Source organism: Anomaloglossus baeobatrachus, chromosome 5 (genome assembly GCF_048569485.1).
Source record: "Anomaloglossus baeobatrachus isolate aAnoBae1 chromosome 5, aAnoBae1.hap1, whole genome shotgun sequence".
In the NCBI taxonomy this organism is placed as follows: Eukaryota; Metazoa; Chordata; class Amphibia; order Anura; family Aromobatidae; genus Anomaloglossus; species Anomaloglossus baeobatrachus.
The window spans coordinates 362,162,866-362,179,855 of NC_134357.1; the positions used below are offsets into that span (position 1 = coordinate 362,162,866).

The window sequence follows — 16,990 nt, forward strand, 5'->3', positions numbered from 1 at the left end:
TCCCTGTCTCTCTCCCACTCTCCCTGTCTCTTTCCCACTCTCCCTGTCTCTTTCCCACTCTCCCTGTCTCTTTCCCACTCTCCCTGTCTCTTTCCCACTCTCCCTGTCTCTCTCCCACTCTCCCTGTCTCTCTCCCACTCTCCCTGTCTCTCTCCCACTCTCCCTGTCTCTCTCCCACTCTCCCTGTCTCTCTCCCACTCTCCCTGTCTCTCTCCCACTGTCCCTCTCTCTTTCCCACTCTCCCTGTCTCTTTCCCACTCTCCCTGTCTCTCTCCCACTCTCCCTGTTTCTCTCCCACTCTCCCTGTCTCTTTCCCACTCTCTCTGTCTCTCTCCCACTCTCCCTGTCTCTCTCCCACTCCCCCTGTCTCTCTCCCACTCTCCCTGTCTCCCACTCTCCCTGTCTCCCACTCTCCCTGTCTCCCACTCTCCCTGTGTCCCACTCCCCCTCTCTCTCCCACTCCCCCTCTCTCTCCCACTATCCTTCTCTCTCCCACTATCCTTCTCTCTCCCACTATCCTTCTCTCTCCCACTCCCCCTCTCTCTCCCACTATCCTTCTCTCTCCCACTATCCTTCTCTCTCCCACTATCCTTCTCTCTCCCACTATCCTTCTCTCTCCCACTATCCTTCTCTCTCCCACTATCCTTCTCTCTCCCACTCCCCCTCTCTCTCCCACTCCCCCTCTCTCTCCCACTATCCTTCTCTCTCCCACTATCCTTCTCTCTCCCACTATCCTTCTCTCTCCCACTCCCCCTCTCTCTCCCACTATCCTTCTCTCTCCCACTATCCTTCTCTCTCCCACTATCCTTCTCTCTCCCACTCCCCCTCTCTCTCCCACTATCCTTCTCTCTCCCACTATCCTTCCCTCTCCCACTATCCTTCTCTCTCCCACTATCCTTCTCTCTCCCACTATCCTTCTCTCTCCCACTATCCTTCTCTCTCCCACTGCCTCTCTACTCTGAAATCATATTAACTGACACATAAGCTGTCTTATACTAAGAATGTAATTCGCTGCTCATAGCAACCAATCAGAGCTCCTATTAATGACCTGTAGCAAAATAGAAGCAGAGCTGTGATTGTTTCCTATAGGCCACCTGATAAATATCCAGGCTGTCAAAACAGCCAATATATTACTTCTCACATCCAAACAGTAAGTAAGCGTTTGTTTTGGCAAATCACTGTAAAGTGCAGGGTTAAAATTTCCCCTCAAAACATAGTCTATGTCGTTCCCATTGTAAATGCAGTGCGGATTCTTTTAGCGGACATACACTCAGCTTTATATACTGTATTAGATACTGTAGACAAAGGACACACCAAAAACTCAACAAAAAAGCAGCAAAAAATGCAGCTTTTTTTACTGTCAAGAAAGCAGGTTTTGCTGCAGAAACGCAATGTGTGAACATAGCTTTACCGTGTAAATTTGGTGTGACCTCTAAATAACTCAACACACAGCCATTAATGGCTACACCGCTGGCAACAAAACTGAGTACACCCCTGAGTACTGTTGGAGAATAATCACACATCCATGCAGGCTGACGGAGCCCACAAGGGTTGAAGCCCCCAGACCTTTGTAATGACACTTCTGTTACAAACCCTTATCCGCTTTCCCATGGATCCCCGGCTGTTTGGGGCCTGTACAATGTCACTGTCCTACTCACACATCTGCAATGAGAAGTCTGAAGATGTGAAGTTCCCTCCAGCCCATCGTTTATGGCATTCCTTCTAATAAAAGAAGCATTTCCGGTAAATAATTCTAATTCTACACTGGGGACTTAGTACAAAATGCATTATAACGGCACAATCAGAAATTCTGTATAACATGATTATGGGCTTTAGTCTTTTCTCCCCGCATTGTTCTTATGCATATTTACCTGCGGTGTAACTTTCTGCTCGGCGGGTAGTAATGTCTCCCTGCTCCATCTGCTTCATTATTATTTCTTTCTGATGCTTTCCTTTCAGATGCCATACGGTGCACGCTTCTCAGATTTGTATGCAGTCTTGCTTATCAGGGAATTATTTATTTCTAGGCAGAAAAATAATTCACGCCAGATAAACAAAGCATCTTCACGGCCGTGTTATGGTGGCCGTACACTTTCAATAGCTGTCGGCTGAACAAACTCCCCATGCACCAGCCGTCTCTGTCCAGATGAATGTAATGTGTTTTCAATGAGAAGAGGGAAATAAACAGCTGTTGGATACTTCTGCCATCGGGTTATCAGTTTTTTAGATCAAAGGGTTCTTATAATTCAACATGTCTGGGCCACTTTTACCCCAATATACAGTGCCTTGCAAAAGTATTTGGCCCCCTTGAATTTTTCAACCTTTTCCCACATTTCAGGCTTTAAAGATACAAATTTTAATGTTATAGTGAATAATCAACAACAAGTGGGACACAATTGTGAAGTTGAACGAAATTTATTGCGTATTTTAAACTTTAAAAAAAAAAAATAACTGAAAGTCGGGGCGTGCAATATTATTCGTCCCCTTTACTTTCAGTGCAGCAAACTTTCTTCAGAAGCTCATTGAGGATCTCTGAATGATCCAATGTTGTCATAAATGACTGATAATAAATATTAGCCACCTGTGTGTAATCTAGTCTCTGTATAAGTGCACCTGCTCTGTGATAGTCTCAGTGTTCTGTGTAAAGTGCAGAGAGCATCATGAAGACCAAGGAACACAACAGGAAGGTCCGTGATACTGTTGTGGAGAAGTTTAAAGCCAGATTTGGTTACATAAAGATCTCCAAAACTTTAAACATCACAAGGAGCACTGTGCAAGCGATCATATTGAAATGGAAGGAGTATCATACCACTGCAAATCTACCAAGACCCGGCCGTCCATCCAAACTTTCATCTCAAACAAGGAGTAGACTGATCAGAGATGCAGCCAAGAGACCTATGATCACTCTGGATGAACTGCAGAGATCTACAGCTGAGGTGGGAGAGTCTGTCCATAGGACAACAATCAGTCATACACTGCACAAATCTGGCCTTTATGGAAGAGTGGCAAGGAGAAAGCCATTTCTCAAAGATATGCATAAAAAGTGCTGTTTAAAGCTTGCCACAAGCCACCTGGGAGACACACCAAACATGTGGAAGAAGGGTCTCTGCTCAGATGAAACCAAAATCGAACTATTTGGGCACAATGTCAAACGATATGTTTGGCATAACAGCAACACAGCTCATCACTCTGAACACACCATCCCCACTGTCAAACATGGTGGTGGCAGCATCATGGTTTGGGCCTGCTTTTCTTCAGCAGGGACAGGGAAGATAGTTAAAATTGATGGGAAGATGGATGGAGCCAAATACAGGACCATTCTTGAAGAAAACCTGTTGGAGTCTGCAAAAGACCTGAGACTGGGACGGAGATTTGTCTTCCAACAAGAGAATGATCCCAAACATAAAGCAAAATCTACAATGTAATGGTTCACAAATAAACATATCCCGGTATTAGAATGGCCAAGTCAAAGTCCAGACATGAATCCAATCGAGAATCTGTGGAAAGAGCTGAAAACTGCTGTTCACAAACGCTCTCCATCAAACCTCTCAGCTCGAGCTGTTTGCAAAGGAAGAATGGGGGAGAATTTCAGTCTCTCAATGTGCAAAAATGATAGACACATACCCCAAGCGACCTGCAGCTGTAATCGCAGCAAAAGGTGGCGCTACAAAGTATTAACTTAAAGGGGACGAATAATATTGCACGCCCCACTTTTGTTTGTTTTGTTTTAAAGTTTAAAATAAGCAATAAATTTAGTTCTCTTTCACAATTGTGTCCCACTTGTTGTTGATTCTTCACCATAACGTTAATATTTTTCTCTTTATGTTTGAGGCCTGAAATGTGGGAAAAAGGTTGAAAAATTCAAGGGAGTCGAATACTTTCGCAAGGCACTGTATGCTGAATGGTCCTCATGTCAATATGTCATGGATATTAGTCATTCACTCCTGCAGACATTGTCAAATTTGAAAATCGTTAGGCATATTTACACATTCTTTTCCACTTTTTGCCTGTCAAAAGTAGATGGATTTTATCTTATGTGACACCATTCCATTTTGCACCGCTTTAGAATCCGTTTTGATCTTTACACATCTGTTTTTAAAATCTGAAGGAGGTAAACTGATTTAAATATTTTTCCATTGTCATGTAGTCATTGATTAGCTAAAAGAGAGAGAGAGAGAGAGAGAGAGAGAGAGAAAATAGACGGCTTCTAATTGTAACGGATTCCCATAGACTTAGCAACTGAGTCTGATTTGCTAAGTCTGATGATAAGAGGACTGAGTTTAAAGGGAATCGGTCATCTCCATAAACACTGTTTACATCCAGATAAATTAATTGACAGCATGCTCTGCGCACACACACTGCAGACACGCGCCACAAAGGAGGCTGTCCATCAGTGTGTAGGGGAATGATTGCAGACGTTCTCACTCTATAGTGAGCTGTGACTGTAACCGCTCCCTGCACTGCACTAATGATTGGAAGCCAGAGGCTACAAAGAGACTAGAATGTCATTTTCTCCCTGTAGCTGCTCTTCCATTAAACTGGCTAAACAGGATTTAAACACTATTTACCTGCAGATTACCCCTTATTCTATAGCTAAATATCATTTCTAGAGTTCCCTTTATCAGAATGGAAACACTGATCAGTCTACCAAAAAAAAAACAAATGTGAGAATATATCTGTCATACCATGTATGTAGCCACCTTTAGTCCATAGTGCATTTGATTTAACACTATGCAACAATGGCTGAACAGTAATCTTTTGCCACTGGGAACACATGGCTTAGGTTAAGTTCACACTTCAGTTGTTTTGCATCAGTCACAATCCGTCGCCTTGAGGAATTACGGTATCCTGCAAAATATTTTGCAGGAATCCTGTTTTTCCCCATAGGCTTCTATTAGTGACGGATTGTGACTGATGATGCTGCGTTGCATTCGTTGCGTCGCGGTCAGTCGTTTTTTAACTGACCGCCGGGCGGGAGCAACGCAGCATGTAACGTTTTTTGAGCAGCGCGATACGTAGGATTTTGCTGCGCATGCGCTCTCTGGCTCCCCGCCCCCGTAACCAGGATAAACATCGGGTAACCAAGCAATGCGCTTTGTTTAGTTACCCGATATTTACAGTGGTTACGGGTGCAGGGAGCCCGCGCTAAGCTGGTATCCAAGATAAATATCGGGTAACCAAGCAAAAAGTGCTTTGCTTATACCCGATGTTTATCCTGGATACAGTGTGCAAGGAGGCCGACACTTCACCACTCAGCTCCGCCCCCTCTCGCACTCCGCATGTGTACTCACACACACACTCACTCACACACACTCACTCACTCACTTGTCCCCAGCCCTGCAGTCCCCGCGGCATTGACGTCCTCAGCCCCGCGGCCCCGCTCGGCTCCGCTCCGCCCCCTCGCGCTCCGCCCCCTCCTGCATTCCACATGTACACACGCATGTAGACACACACACACATACACACTCACATACATACATACACACTCACATACATACACACACACTCACTCACTCACTCACCTGTCCCCAGCCATGCAGACCGCGGCACTGACGTCCTCAGCTCCGCACCCCGAACTCCGCCCCCCGCACACAACGGAGTCCGACAAAGAAATTCTTTTCTTTGTCACCCGTTGTACAACGCATCAGTCACATGCGTCAAGCAACGCATGTGACTGATGCAAAACAACGGATGTGTGAACTTAGCCTTAGATGTAGGTTTTAGAAATATCTAGGACCTTTCACTAAATATTTTATATTGACATGGGCACACAATGTAATAGTGCTGTAGAGCAGAGTAAATCATAATTTTTGTTTTTTTATTTTTTTACTTTGCCTCTTCAGTGCAGGTCTTGGCAATAAAAGTATTTGGCATCTAAAGAGTTATCAGTTTTCATTGGGGGCGTGTACTTCTTCCTGTATGATGCAGACCAATCATAAGCAGGCAGTAACACAGCAGAAAAAGACCCACCCCCCTAACAAGGTTTCTCAGTGATTGACATGTTTATATTACAGCCCTGATCTCCTGGTCCAATCTCCTGCATGATTAGAAAGCACAGATGACTATTACCTTTCAGATAAGGATCATCTGGGGGTGGCATGGGGGGAGAGGGCAGCTGTATCACATTACAAACCTTTCTATTTTGCACTCCTAGAACGGTCACATCTGCTGTACTGCCCCTCCCTCACTCTGCTTGTCTGGAGCGGTCAGTACAGTAATCACACATATGTCTGTTGTGTTTATGGCGACTTGTACTCCTACAGTAAGATCAGAGTAGGGTATCATTACCTCTCACACAGGAGTAGTCCAGAACAGGCAGGTTACTCCTGTGTGAGATATAATGACCACTCTGATCTCACTGCAGGGTGGGTACACGGTGCTTGAGCACAATAGACCTGAGTGTGTGATTACACTTAGTGCTGTCTGCTGTGATGGGGGCGTGTTCTTCTTTCCTTTGTGTGTTGCTGCCTACTTATGATTGGTCAGCATCATACAGGGAGAAGAAATACACACCCCACTGGGAACTATCTGATCATACCCACTGGAACGTAACAAAAGTTAAAAGGGTTATTCAGGACTTTTATTATTTTTGTGTATAAGGCTAAGAATTAGCATGTAGGTTGTTAACTACCTGCTTGTTCCACATGTGGATGGTCTCTGCCGGCTCAGCAGCGATTTCCCTGTTTCACTTTATTTCTTGTCAACAAAGCAGCTCTTCCTTTTCTGTTAACGGCCACCTACCTGTTAGTTCTTGGTCCAATACGCAAAAATAATAAATAATAATATAAGTATCGGATAACCCCTTTAATTCATTAGGTGCCAAATACTTTATTTTCACAACAGATAGGTGGACTAAAAACCAGGCATTTAATTCCACTCTGCAGCCTCTATTACATCTCGTGTCCAGTTCAGCATGAAAAGTCCTCATTAAATGTCAGACTTTTTACATTCTACAATATCCTTATATTTATATTATTTAAAAGGGTTGGCGAGACTAAATCCACACGTTTGCTCTCACTCTGTGTCACTCTATGTGACTGCAGACTTGTAAATCCTCACATTGCACGCACTATGCACTGTGAGGATTCGCCGTCGGAACAGCGGTCTTGTAGCCCTATGTATGTGATATGCATACTACTTGCCAAGTGTATTGAGTTAGGCAGTGCCCATCTAGTTGGATTCTGGAAGAAGTCTGCATAGCTCATACTCGCTGCCACGTGATCGCCGTTCCCGAGTCTGACACTGGCGAATACTCACAGTGCATGTAATGTGAAGATTCACAAGTCTGCAGTCACATAGTGACATACAGAGCAACTGCAGACTTCTGTATTTAGACTGGACAAGCCCTTTAATTCTATTCTGTATATCATTTAATTGTTTGAGAAGACAGTCTATTCAAACCTGGCTTCATCTCAGAAATTGGAAATGAACCAGGAGCTTGCAATCTAACACTGTATCCACTGTTCAGCCTTCATTAATGTAGGACTTCCTGGTGTGGACAGATTGAACTAGGTACATCTTCTGTAAGCAAAAGAAAAGCATGGGTTTTGAATATACAGAGTTTGAATAGCGACACTTCTGTGAACTCAATAGAGAACTCTTCAAAGCTTCAAAGGATTGTCCCATACACTCGGGAGCCAGTGAACAGTGAATATTTGTGTTTTTCTGGTAGGCATAATTACGGTATGGTAGTAACATTGCCAGCCTCCTTATCCCAAGAGGATTACATGCATATTTGTTGCATAACTGTGATCAATCAGATGTCTGCTGCTATCCATGCCATGTTTCATATTTATAGAAAGGTAAAATTGTGATAGGAAACATGACCACAATATGTGAGAGTGACTGTTCTTTAATAACTACAGAAGTTTGAGTTGATAAGTTGTTCAATGCAGGAAATTACACGTCCATGTAGGAGTATTCCGTATTTCACTGGTGTTGTTCTCACCGCTAATCTCTGAGCCATTTTCATGACTTAGGTTTAGGACTTTTTTTTAATGCTATTTTATTTTATTTTATGTAGTTGTGTATACTGTACTGGCTTGACCCTTTTGTAATGGCTTTGTTTATAAAAATATACAAATGTCTAAATTTTGGACTAAATATATAAAATGTAATAGCTTCGTTGTTTAAGCTTTATAAACTGCATCCCTGAAGCCTCATGAGGCCAAACGTTACCTGTAACGGTTTTACAGTCAGCCTGGATAAATGATTGGTAGTGGCAGCTAGTAGGTTTTTTTTTTAGTTATTGTGGAGCTTGGCAATGACCGTACCAAGGTGTGTGTGGGGGTGTGTGTGTGTGTGTGTGTGTGTGTGTGTGTGTGTGTGTGTGTGCGTGTGTGCGTGTGTGCGTGTGTGCGTGTGTGCGCGTGTGTGCGTGTGTGCGCGTGTATGAATAAATATATCCCAAGAGCTGGAATCAGTTGTGCATATACTATACGCTCACTGTGGGTTCCTCAATAATCAGCCTAGTGGCCAAAGTAGCCTTGTCGTTTGTCAATTGTGTATTGTCCTGACAATTGGAGGCAGCGGAGCGCGGTTTGTGACAAATTGGTGGCAGTGGTGGGATATCTGCGAGATCTCGTAGGCTGTTTCTGGGACACTGTACCTTGTTCTTCAGATTTGCATAAAACTTTAACCCAGTTCTATGTGTGACATAAATTGTATTAAATTTACTAAAATATTAAAGCGGCTGTCCAGGACTGACATATTGATGACCTATCATTTGGTGTTGTCTTTCAATACAAGCATTTGCTATTAATGGAGAGATTTTTTTTTTATGGCACACAAGTTATAGAATCTGCATGTGCACATATACGTCATCAGTGTATCTATAGGCAAAAATTAATCCCCAAACCAGCAGAGAACGTCTGCCCTTTCATGTAACCCTCTGCCTCCATTTTAACCAGACACTACAGCGCTCTCTGTCATTAGTCCTCAGGCTGCTCTAGATTGTGAGGGGTCTGTTTGGGCCCCATAGGTTTCTGCAAATGCTGATAGTTATTCAGGTCTGAATTTCTAATGGGGTTCCACTTTAATTTTTTTTCGCACCTGTACGTAATTTCTGAGACACTGCTAATAATCCTTTTTTCTCTTGTTTTTCAGCTTCATTGCACAGAACATTATGAGACTGCAGCGCCTTGGGATAACTCACATCCTCAATGCTGCCGAGGGGAATTCCTTCATGCATGTGAACACAAATACTGCCTTCTACAATGGCACAGGGATTACCTACCATGGTATTAAAGCCAACGATAGACCAAATTTTGACCTGAGCTCTTACTTTGAGGAAGCCTCTGACTTTATTGATAAATCATTGTCGCAAAAAGATGGTGAGTAGATAAAAAATACGTAATTTAAGAATAATCTATACTCGGGGCCATAGCACATGTATTACTTAAGAAAGCGTGTTCTTTAACGCTGTTCTGCAATACAATACGTCCGGATACGGGTGCCTGGCTACCTCTATGTAGACATGTGGACGATTTTCACAGTATTTGGAAAAAGCATTCATATAAATAAATTGTAAATACCTGTTTTATCCTCAAATGCACTCTAAAGCCCGCTACACACGCTTCAATATATCTTACAATCTGTCGTTGGGGTCAAGTTGTAAGTGACGCACATCCGGCATCGTTTGTGAGGTGTCTGCGTGTGACATCTACGTGCGATCAGGATTGAACGCAAAACCGTTGATCGCAAACACATCGTATCTTTCTCTAGAATTGAGCGTTTTGTTGTATGAACCTAGTCAATTGTAACGTGTGACATCCCTCATACGATTTTGGTGTCTGAGGCTATGTGCGCAGGTGTGCGCTCTGCACCGCAGCTTAAAAAAGGTCCGCTTCAGAGCGCAGCTGAAAAGCTGCGTTCTGAAGCGCCTCACAATGTCTGTCATTCACTAATCTCTGTCAGTCGGTCACTATCTCTGTCCCTCACTCTCTGTCCATGTCAGTCTATCCCCCTCTCTCATATACTCACCGATCCCCGATCCCCGGCGCTGCACGGCATTCACACTGCTCCGGCGGCTTTTACTGTTTTGAAAAAGCCGGCCGCCCATTAAACAATCTCGTATTCCCTGCTTTCCCCGCCCACCGGCGCCTATGATTGGTTACAGTGAGACACGCCCCCACGCTGAGTGACAGGTGTCACACTGCACCCAATCACAGCAGCTGGTGGGCGTGTCTATACTGTGTAGTGAAATAAATAATTAAATAATTAAAAAAAACGGCGTGCGGTCCCCCCCCAATTTTAAAACCAGCCAGATAAAGCCATACGGCTGAAGGCTGGTATTCTCAGGATGGGGAGCTCCACGTTATGGGGAGCCCCCCAGCCTAACAATATCAGCCAACAGCCGCCCAGAATTGCCGCATACATTAGATGCGACAGTTCTGGGACTGTACCCGGCTCTTCCCGATTTGCCCTGGTGCGTTGGCAAATCGGGGTAATAAGGAGTTATTGGCAGCCCATAGCTGCCAATAAGTCCTAGATTAATCATGTCAGGCGTCTATGAGACACATTCCATGATTAATCTGTAAATTACAGTAAATAAACACACACACGCCCGAAAAAATCCTTTATTAGAAGTAAAAAACACAAACATATACCCTGGTTAACCACTTTAATCAGCCCCAAAAAGCCCTTCATGTCCGGCGTACTCCAGGATGGTCCAGCGTCGCTTCCAGCGCTGCTGCATGGAGGTGGCCGGAGCTGCAGAAGACACCGCCGCTCCGGTCACCTCCACGCAGCTAATGAAGACAGCCGTGCGATCAGCTGAGCTGTCAGTGAGGTTACCCGCTGTCACTGGATCCAGCGGTGGATGCAGCGGTGGCCGCGGGTAACCTCAGTGACAGCTCAGCTGATCGCGCTACTCACCTCAGTTGCTGCGTGGAGGTGACCGGAGCGGCGGTGAGTAGCGTGATCAGCTGAGCTGTCACTGAGGTTACCCGCGGCCACCGCTGGATCCAGTGACAGCAGGTAACCTCAGTGACAGCTCAGCTGATTGCACGGCTGTCTTCATTAGCTGCGTGGAGGTGACCGGAGCGGCTGTGTCTGCTGCAGCTCCGGTCACCTCCATGCAGCAGCGCTGGAAGCGACGCTGGAGCATCCTGGATTACGCCGGACATGGAGGGCTTTTTGGGGCTGATTAAAGTGGTTAACCAGGGTATATGTTTGTGTTTTTTATTTCTAATAAAGGATTTTTTTCGGGTGTGTGTGTTTATTTACTGTAATTTACAGATTAATCATGGAGGGTGTCTCATAGACGCCTGACATGATTAATCTAGGACTTATTGGCAGCTATGGGCTGCCAATAACTCCTTATTACCCCGATTTGCCAACGCACCAGGGCAAATCGGGAAGAGCCGGGTACAGTCCCAGAACTGTCGCATCTAATGTATGCGGCAATTCTGGGCGGCTGTTGGCTGATATTGTTAGGCTGGGGGGCTCCCCATAACGTGGAGCTCCCCATCCTGAGAATACCAGCCTTCAGCCGTATGGCTTTATCTGGCTGGTTTTAAAATTGGGGGGGACCGCACTCCGTTTTTTTTAAATTATTTAATTATTTATTTCACTACACAGTATAGACACGCCCACCAGCTGCTGTGATTGGGTGCAGTGTGACACCTGTCACTCAGCGTGGGGGCGTGTCTCACTGTAACCAATCATAGGCGCCGGTGGGCAGGGATAGCAGGGAATACGAGATTGTTTAATGGGCGGCCGGCTTTTTCAAAACAGTAAAAGCCGCCGGAGCAGTGTGAACGCCGTGCAGCGCCGGGGATCGGGGATTGGTGAGTATATGAGAGAGGGCTGCTAACTTCAGTCACTTAGGAGTTTAGCGGTCACCGGTGAGCCCTTCACAGGTGACCGCTAATCAGGGCGCGACACAGACAGAGCCGCAGCATGACCATGAAGTAGGGTGAAGTTCACCCGAGTTCATTCTGACAGTGCGGCTCTGTCTGTGTCTGCTGTCATCTGCCATTCAGCTCTGCTACATGGCTGTCTGTGTCTGCTGTCAGCAGCCATGTAGCAGAGCTGAATGGCAGATGACATAGTAAAAACGCATCCCTACACATTACACACGCTTGGCAAGTCAATTAAAAAAAAAAAAAAAAAAAAAAGGTTCCGAATGCATACGTCACAGAACACATGATCTAAAGGATCGCACACAAAATTGATCAATTTAACATAGACTACTAACGCACGTGTGACAGCAAATGAACGACCAACGTGCAATCGCATAAGATCCCATATGCAACCTGGGCGTGTCACATCGCAAATGCGATTGTACAACTAATTGCAACGTGTAAAGTGGGCTTTAGGAATGACTAGTAGGTTGTTTTTTTTTTTTGCCCGTGAGCAGCAAGTTATTCAGATGGCTATGCAGATTACAGAGGTGGTGGTCTCTGTGTATTTGTTCCAGCTTTCTATGTCTGTCAAACTGTATACAGACATATCACAGAGGCTAAGCTTCAGAGCAGGTATACCAATAGACCATGGCAGTTGCAATGTATGCAGGGAAATGAGGAAGAGAGTTCCCACACCTGTAGTGCTAGCAGAGTGCTGATGAAAAGGAACCAGGCCTCAAAATGTATAACTGGGAAGGATAAGGACAGTTCATGTACATATTCAACTGACTGGTGTATTCACAAAAAGCTGTTTTACGTTGTTGTGTGTGTGTGTGTCAGGGAGGGGCAGTAATGCCATCAATTTTTACATATGTTGTGTATACTTTAAAGCGGTTGTCAACTACAATGACAGCCCCTTCTGATTCAATTTGTTTCCCCCTAGTTAAAATAAATAACCCTGTACTCCCCTCTCGTTCTGGCAAAATTCCAACTCTGTCTGTAATTGCGATTCCCGGCTCACGTGACATTTTGACATCACGTGAGCACCACGTCCAATCACCTCCGGCTTCTCTCTCCATGCCTTTGAACCAAATGGGTTAATCAACAGGAAGTGCTGCTACGGCTGCCACACACAGTCATGTGATGTTCAGCTCTGCACTCACCTGCTGGAACGGTGGCCTCAGTTCACACTGCAGAGTCTGCCCAGCAACCTGAGGCTTCTGGATTGTTCAGCCAAGGCCGTACATCGACTGATTCAGGTTCACTGGTCTTCAGCTTTGCATGAGTTAATCCCTGCAAACTGGTGAACAGTACCTAAGTGCTCAGGTTTACTGATTAATAAGTGCAGCTGTCTCCTCCCTATTTGAAGCATGGCTTCCTTTCTGTATGTGTCGATGATAGCTTCAACGATCCCAATCTTGGTGTTTCTCTTGTTCATGGTGAGGTGTGCTGCGTTTGAGTGGTGTGAGTATCTTTCTGTTGTGTGTTACTTCCCTTTTTTGTTACTCCCCAATACACATATTGTCTCTCCTGTATGTTGAGTGCTATGTGTTCGAGTTTTCGTACTCCCTTGTCCTTGTCATTTTGTGGGGTTTCGTCTTTGTATTTCCCAGCCCACCCCAAGGGTGCGGGAAAGGGGGAGTAAGATCAGGGCCAGGACAGGAGTTGGGGTCATGCAAGGGGCTCGGACCTGGTTACCATCAAACCTACCTCAAAGATAAGGGACAGCACAGGGTCAGTTTAGGGGCTCCTGTCCTGTCTCCATATACCTCATAACACTCACTTCCAGTTGATTGTTCATTTGGTCCAAAGGCATGGCGAGAGAAGTTGGTTGTGATTGGACACGGGTCTTGCATGACGTCACAATGTCAATTGAGCCCTTAACTGTGATTACTGACAGCGCTGAAACCGTGCCAAAATGGAAGGTGCCAAAATGGGTACAGAGTCTTTTATTTTAAGTCGAGGAAATGAGTGTAATCAAAAGGGGTTGTCCAAGTAGGGAACAAGCCCTTTAAGGCCATCTTTTTAGGTTGAAATTGGTGCAGTGATGAATTGATCACTTTTGATCCGACCTTAGAAAAGACCTTGGTAATCAGGTGCTCTTACCTGAGGATAGCAGCAGTCCCCCATGTACTATGACTGCTACAAATCTAGTACTACATTAGAGTACTAGATTCTGCTGCTTCTTAGGTAGACAACCGTTTTTAAGTGACCTACAATAAAATAATGACGTCAAGGAGGGGATTTTACTACTATGTATTAAATTACCAGGCTACTACATTAGAGTAGTCTGGTAAGTAATACATAGTAGTAAAATCCCCTCCTTGACGTCATTATTTTATTATAGGTCACATAAAAACGGATTGTATACCTAAGAAGCAGCAGAATAATATGTCTAAGGTGGTAAAAGAGCAGAATTGTAATCAAACATGTACTGATTTTTTTACTTAGTAAAAAATCGATATGTACAGTAGTAAAACGGTTCAATGATCTCACGTAGGTTACATTTTATTTATTTTACTCGCTCCTATAGTGCCATCATATTCCACAGCACCTTCCAAATATCATCACTGCCTTCATTGGGGCTCACAAACGAAATTCCCTATCAGTATGTCTGGAGTGCAGGAGGAAGCCCACCAGGAGACCTTACAAACTTCTTGCAGATGTTGTCTTTGGTAGGGTTTGAACCCAGGACCCCAGAAACACCCACATAGACTTTCTGAGGGTGGCATTGCGGACGTGCCCCATGCTGGAGACATTTCCGTGTTACAGGTTGTTCTTGTGCCCGCACACCCTCCTCTGTATGACTAAGTTTAGAAGAATATGATAGAAGTGAATGGTTCTCTGTGTCACTGTGTTATGCTCCCTTTTTCTGTGTTATTTTTCTACGGTACTTTCTTTCCTGGGGAAGTTCCTCTGTGAGATGACATCTAAGAGATGCGTTGGCTCCTCTGTTAATTAGTCCCTAGAATACAGAAAGTTGAGTAATTAGGATTATTATAGTATCGGTTACTTGTCAGCTTAGTGAATGTGACTTTGTACATAACAAGTGTTAAGAATGTTTAGTTTTAATAAATATATTAGGGATAGAATATTCAAACTTTGGAAGAAGAAAAATTACATTTCTGGTTTATTCGACCACTGATAAATAGTAAAGAGACATTGGGCATTTGCCCATTATATCCTCTGTCACATTCTCTACAGCTTTATGCTGGCCCTACAGGCATCAGTTCTCTCCAGATTCTACTCATGTTTTGATACTTCCCACTGCCGGGAAAATGCCAATCTAAAGTCCTTATCAGTATGTCTTTGGTGTGTGGGAGGAAGCAGTAGTACCCAAAGGAAAACCACACAAACATGAGGACAGTGTACAAAATATAGATATTGTCCTTGATGGAATTTGAGCCTAGGACCACAGTGATAACCACATAGCCACACCATGGTTTGTGCTCATGAATCTCATTGTGTGACTCTGACCTGCACAAGGCTAAAGGCCCCTTTACACACTGAGACTTTCTAGCGATCCCACCAGCGATCCCAACCTGGCCGGGATCGCTACAAAGTCTCTGGTGAGCTGTCAAACAGGCAGACCTGGCCAACGACACAACAGCGATCCGGACCTGCAGAGCGACCTAGCTAGTCATTGGGGACGTTGTAAAGCAGCTTTTTGAAAGGGAAGTCGCTAACGAAGTCGCTTTAAAGTCCCCTTTACACACAGACTTTCTAGCGATCATGCTGCACAGCGGGAAACAAAGGACCAAAGAATGGTCCTGAACGATTTGTAGCGATCAGCAACTTCACAGCAGGGGCCAGGTCGCTGATGTGTTTCACACACTGCAATATCGCTGGGGAGGTCGCTATTACGTCACAAAACCGGTGACGTTACAGCGATGTCGTTTGCGATGTTGCAGTGTGTAAAGCCACCTTTAGAGTAGGGACAGACTGACAGTTTAGGATGGCTCAGCGAGCAGAAGCATTGCATCTTGCAGGATCCTCAGTGAGTTGAGTCCTGCAATAGATGGTAAATATGCCTCCATGAAAGGGGTTGTCCACTACTAGGACAACACCTTCTTATTCCACATGTTTCACCCAGGTAAAATAATAAAGCCTATACTCACAACTCGTACCTGCGCCCTTCCAGTGATGTCTGGGCTCGTGGTGCCAGGGCTCACGTGGGTTGTGACATTATGCAAGGCCCCACGTCCAGTCAGTGCCATCTTCTGTCTCCCCACCTTCAGACCAAATGACTTAATCAACAGGAAGTGACCACAGTGGCTGGTCTGAGTTCCTGTTGATTGCTCGTTTGGTCGAACCATGGAATGACTTTCCCCCGGAGCAGAAAACAGATTATTCCTTCGTAAAATGAGGCATAACTCAGTAATCCTCTGCTTCATTTATACCGAGCCTTTATATCAAGCTGTTGTCTATGTCTCTGCCAAGAGCAGGTCTTCCTATAAAACACACCGGTGCATCATCTATAAATTGTGAAAATTGATTATCATTTTTTTTCCACATTTCAATTTCCGAGTCTGAGCTTTCACACCAAGCCTGAATGGCGGTTTGTCAGAGAAGGGAGACATATTTGTAAAATTAGCATTATTCTATCTGTTTTGCCAGCCAACCGTGAAACCTAGCTCAGCCAGAATATTGAATTTTAGTCTTGAGATCTTGTGGGTAGAAGTAATTCTAACTGGGTATGATGGGGTGTAGAGAGAAGAGAAGATATTCTTGCTGCTATGTCAATGTTTGTTATCATAGAATAATGCATATATATTATAACTTTGCAATATTACTTTCACTAGCACTTTTTGCTTCTACTCTGATGATACAAGAGAGATGGAACCTGGATAGGAGGCCTCTGTATAAACCCTATTTTTCAGGGCTATCTTTATTTGAGAGGATGTCATGACGGCCAGAGGATTAGGCTAATGATGTACCATAGCGGTTTTCTATTCATTCGCTTTGGTTCATCAATTGTATCTAGGCTAATAATGCAAAAGGTCTTTCATTCTTACCACTTATCTTGGATCTTTGCGGTGATGAGGAAATCATGTCATGTTTTGCGTCGGTTGAAACCATTGACTTTCATGAGCAGCAGCGCTCAAACTGCCCTTCACAAGTTTGAAGAAACTTGATTTCTACCA

At 44.5% G+C, this 16,990-nt stretch overlaps 1 protein-coding gene across 1 annotated transcript in view; it reads left to right on the forward strand.

Moving 5' to 3' along the window:
• DUSP3 (dual specificity phosphatase 3) overlaps positions 1-16,990 on the forward strand; it is a 104,912-nt gene that overhangs the window by 51,786 nt on the left and 36,136 nt on the right. The window contains exon 2 of the mRNA XM_075349954.1: positions 9,106-9,332. Within this exon, the coding sequence (XP_075206069.1) occupies positions 9,106-9,332 (227 nt within the window). The remainder of the gene's footprint in view (positions 1-9,105; positions 9,333-16,990) is intronic.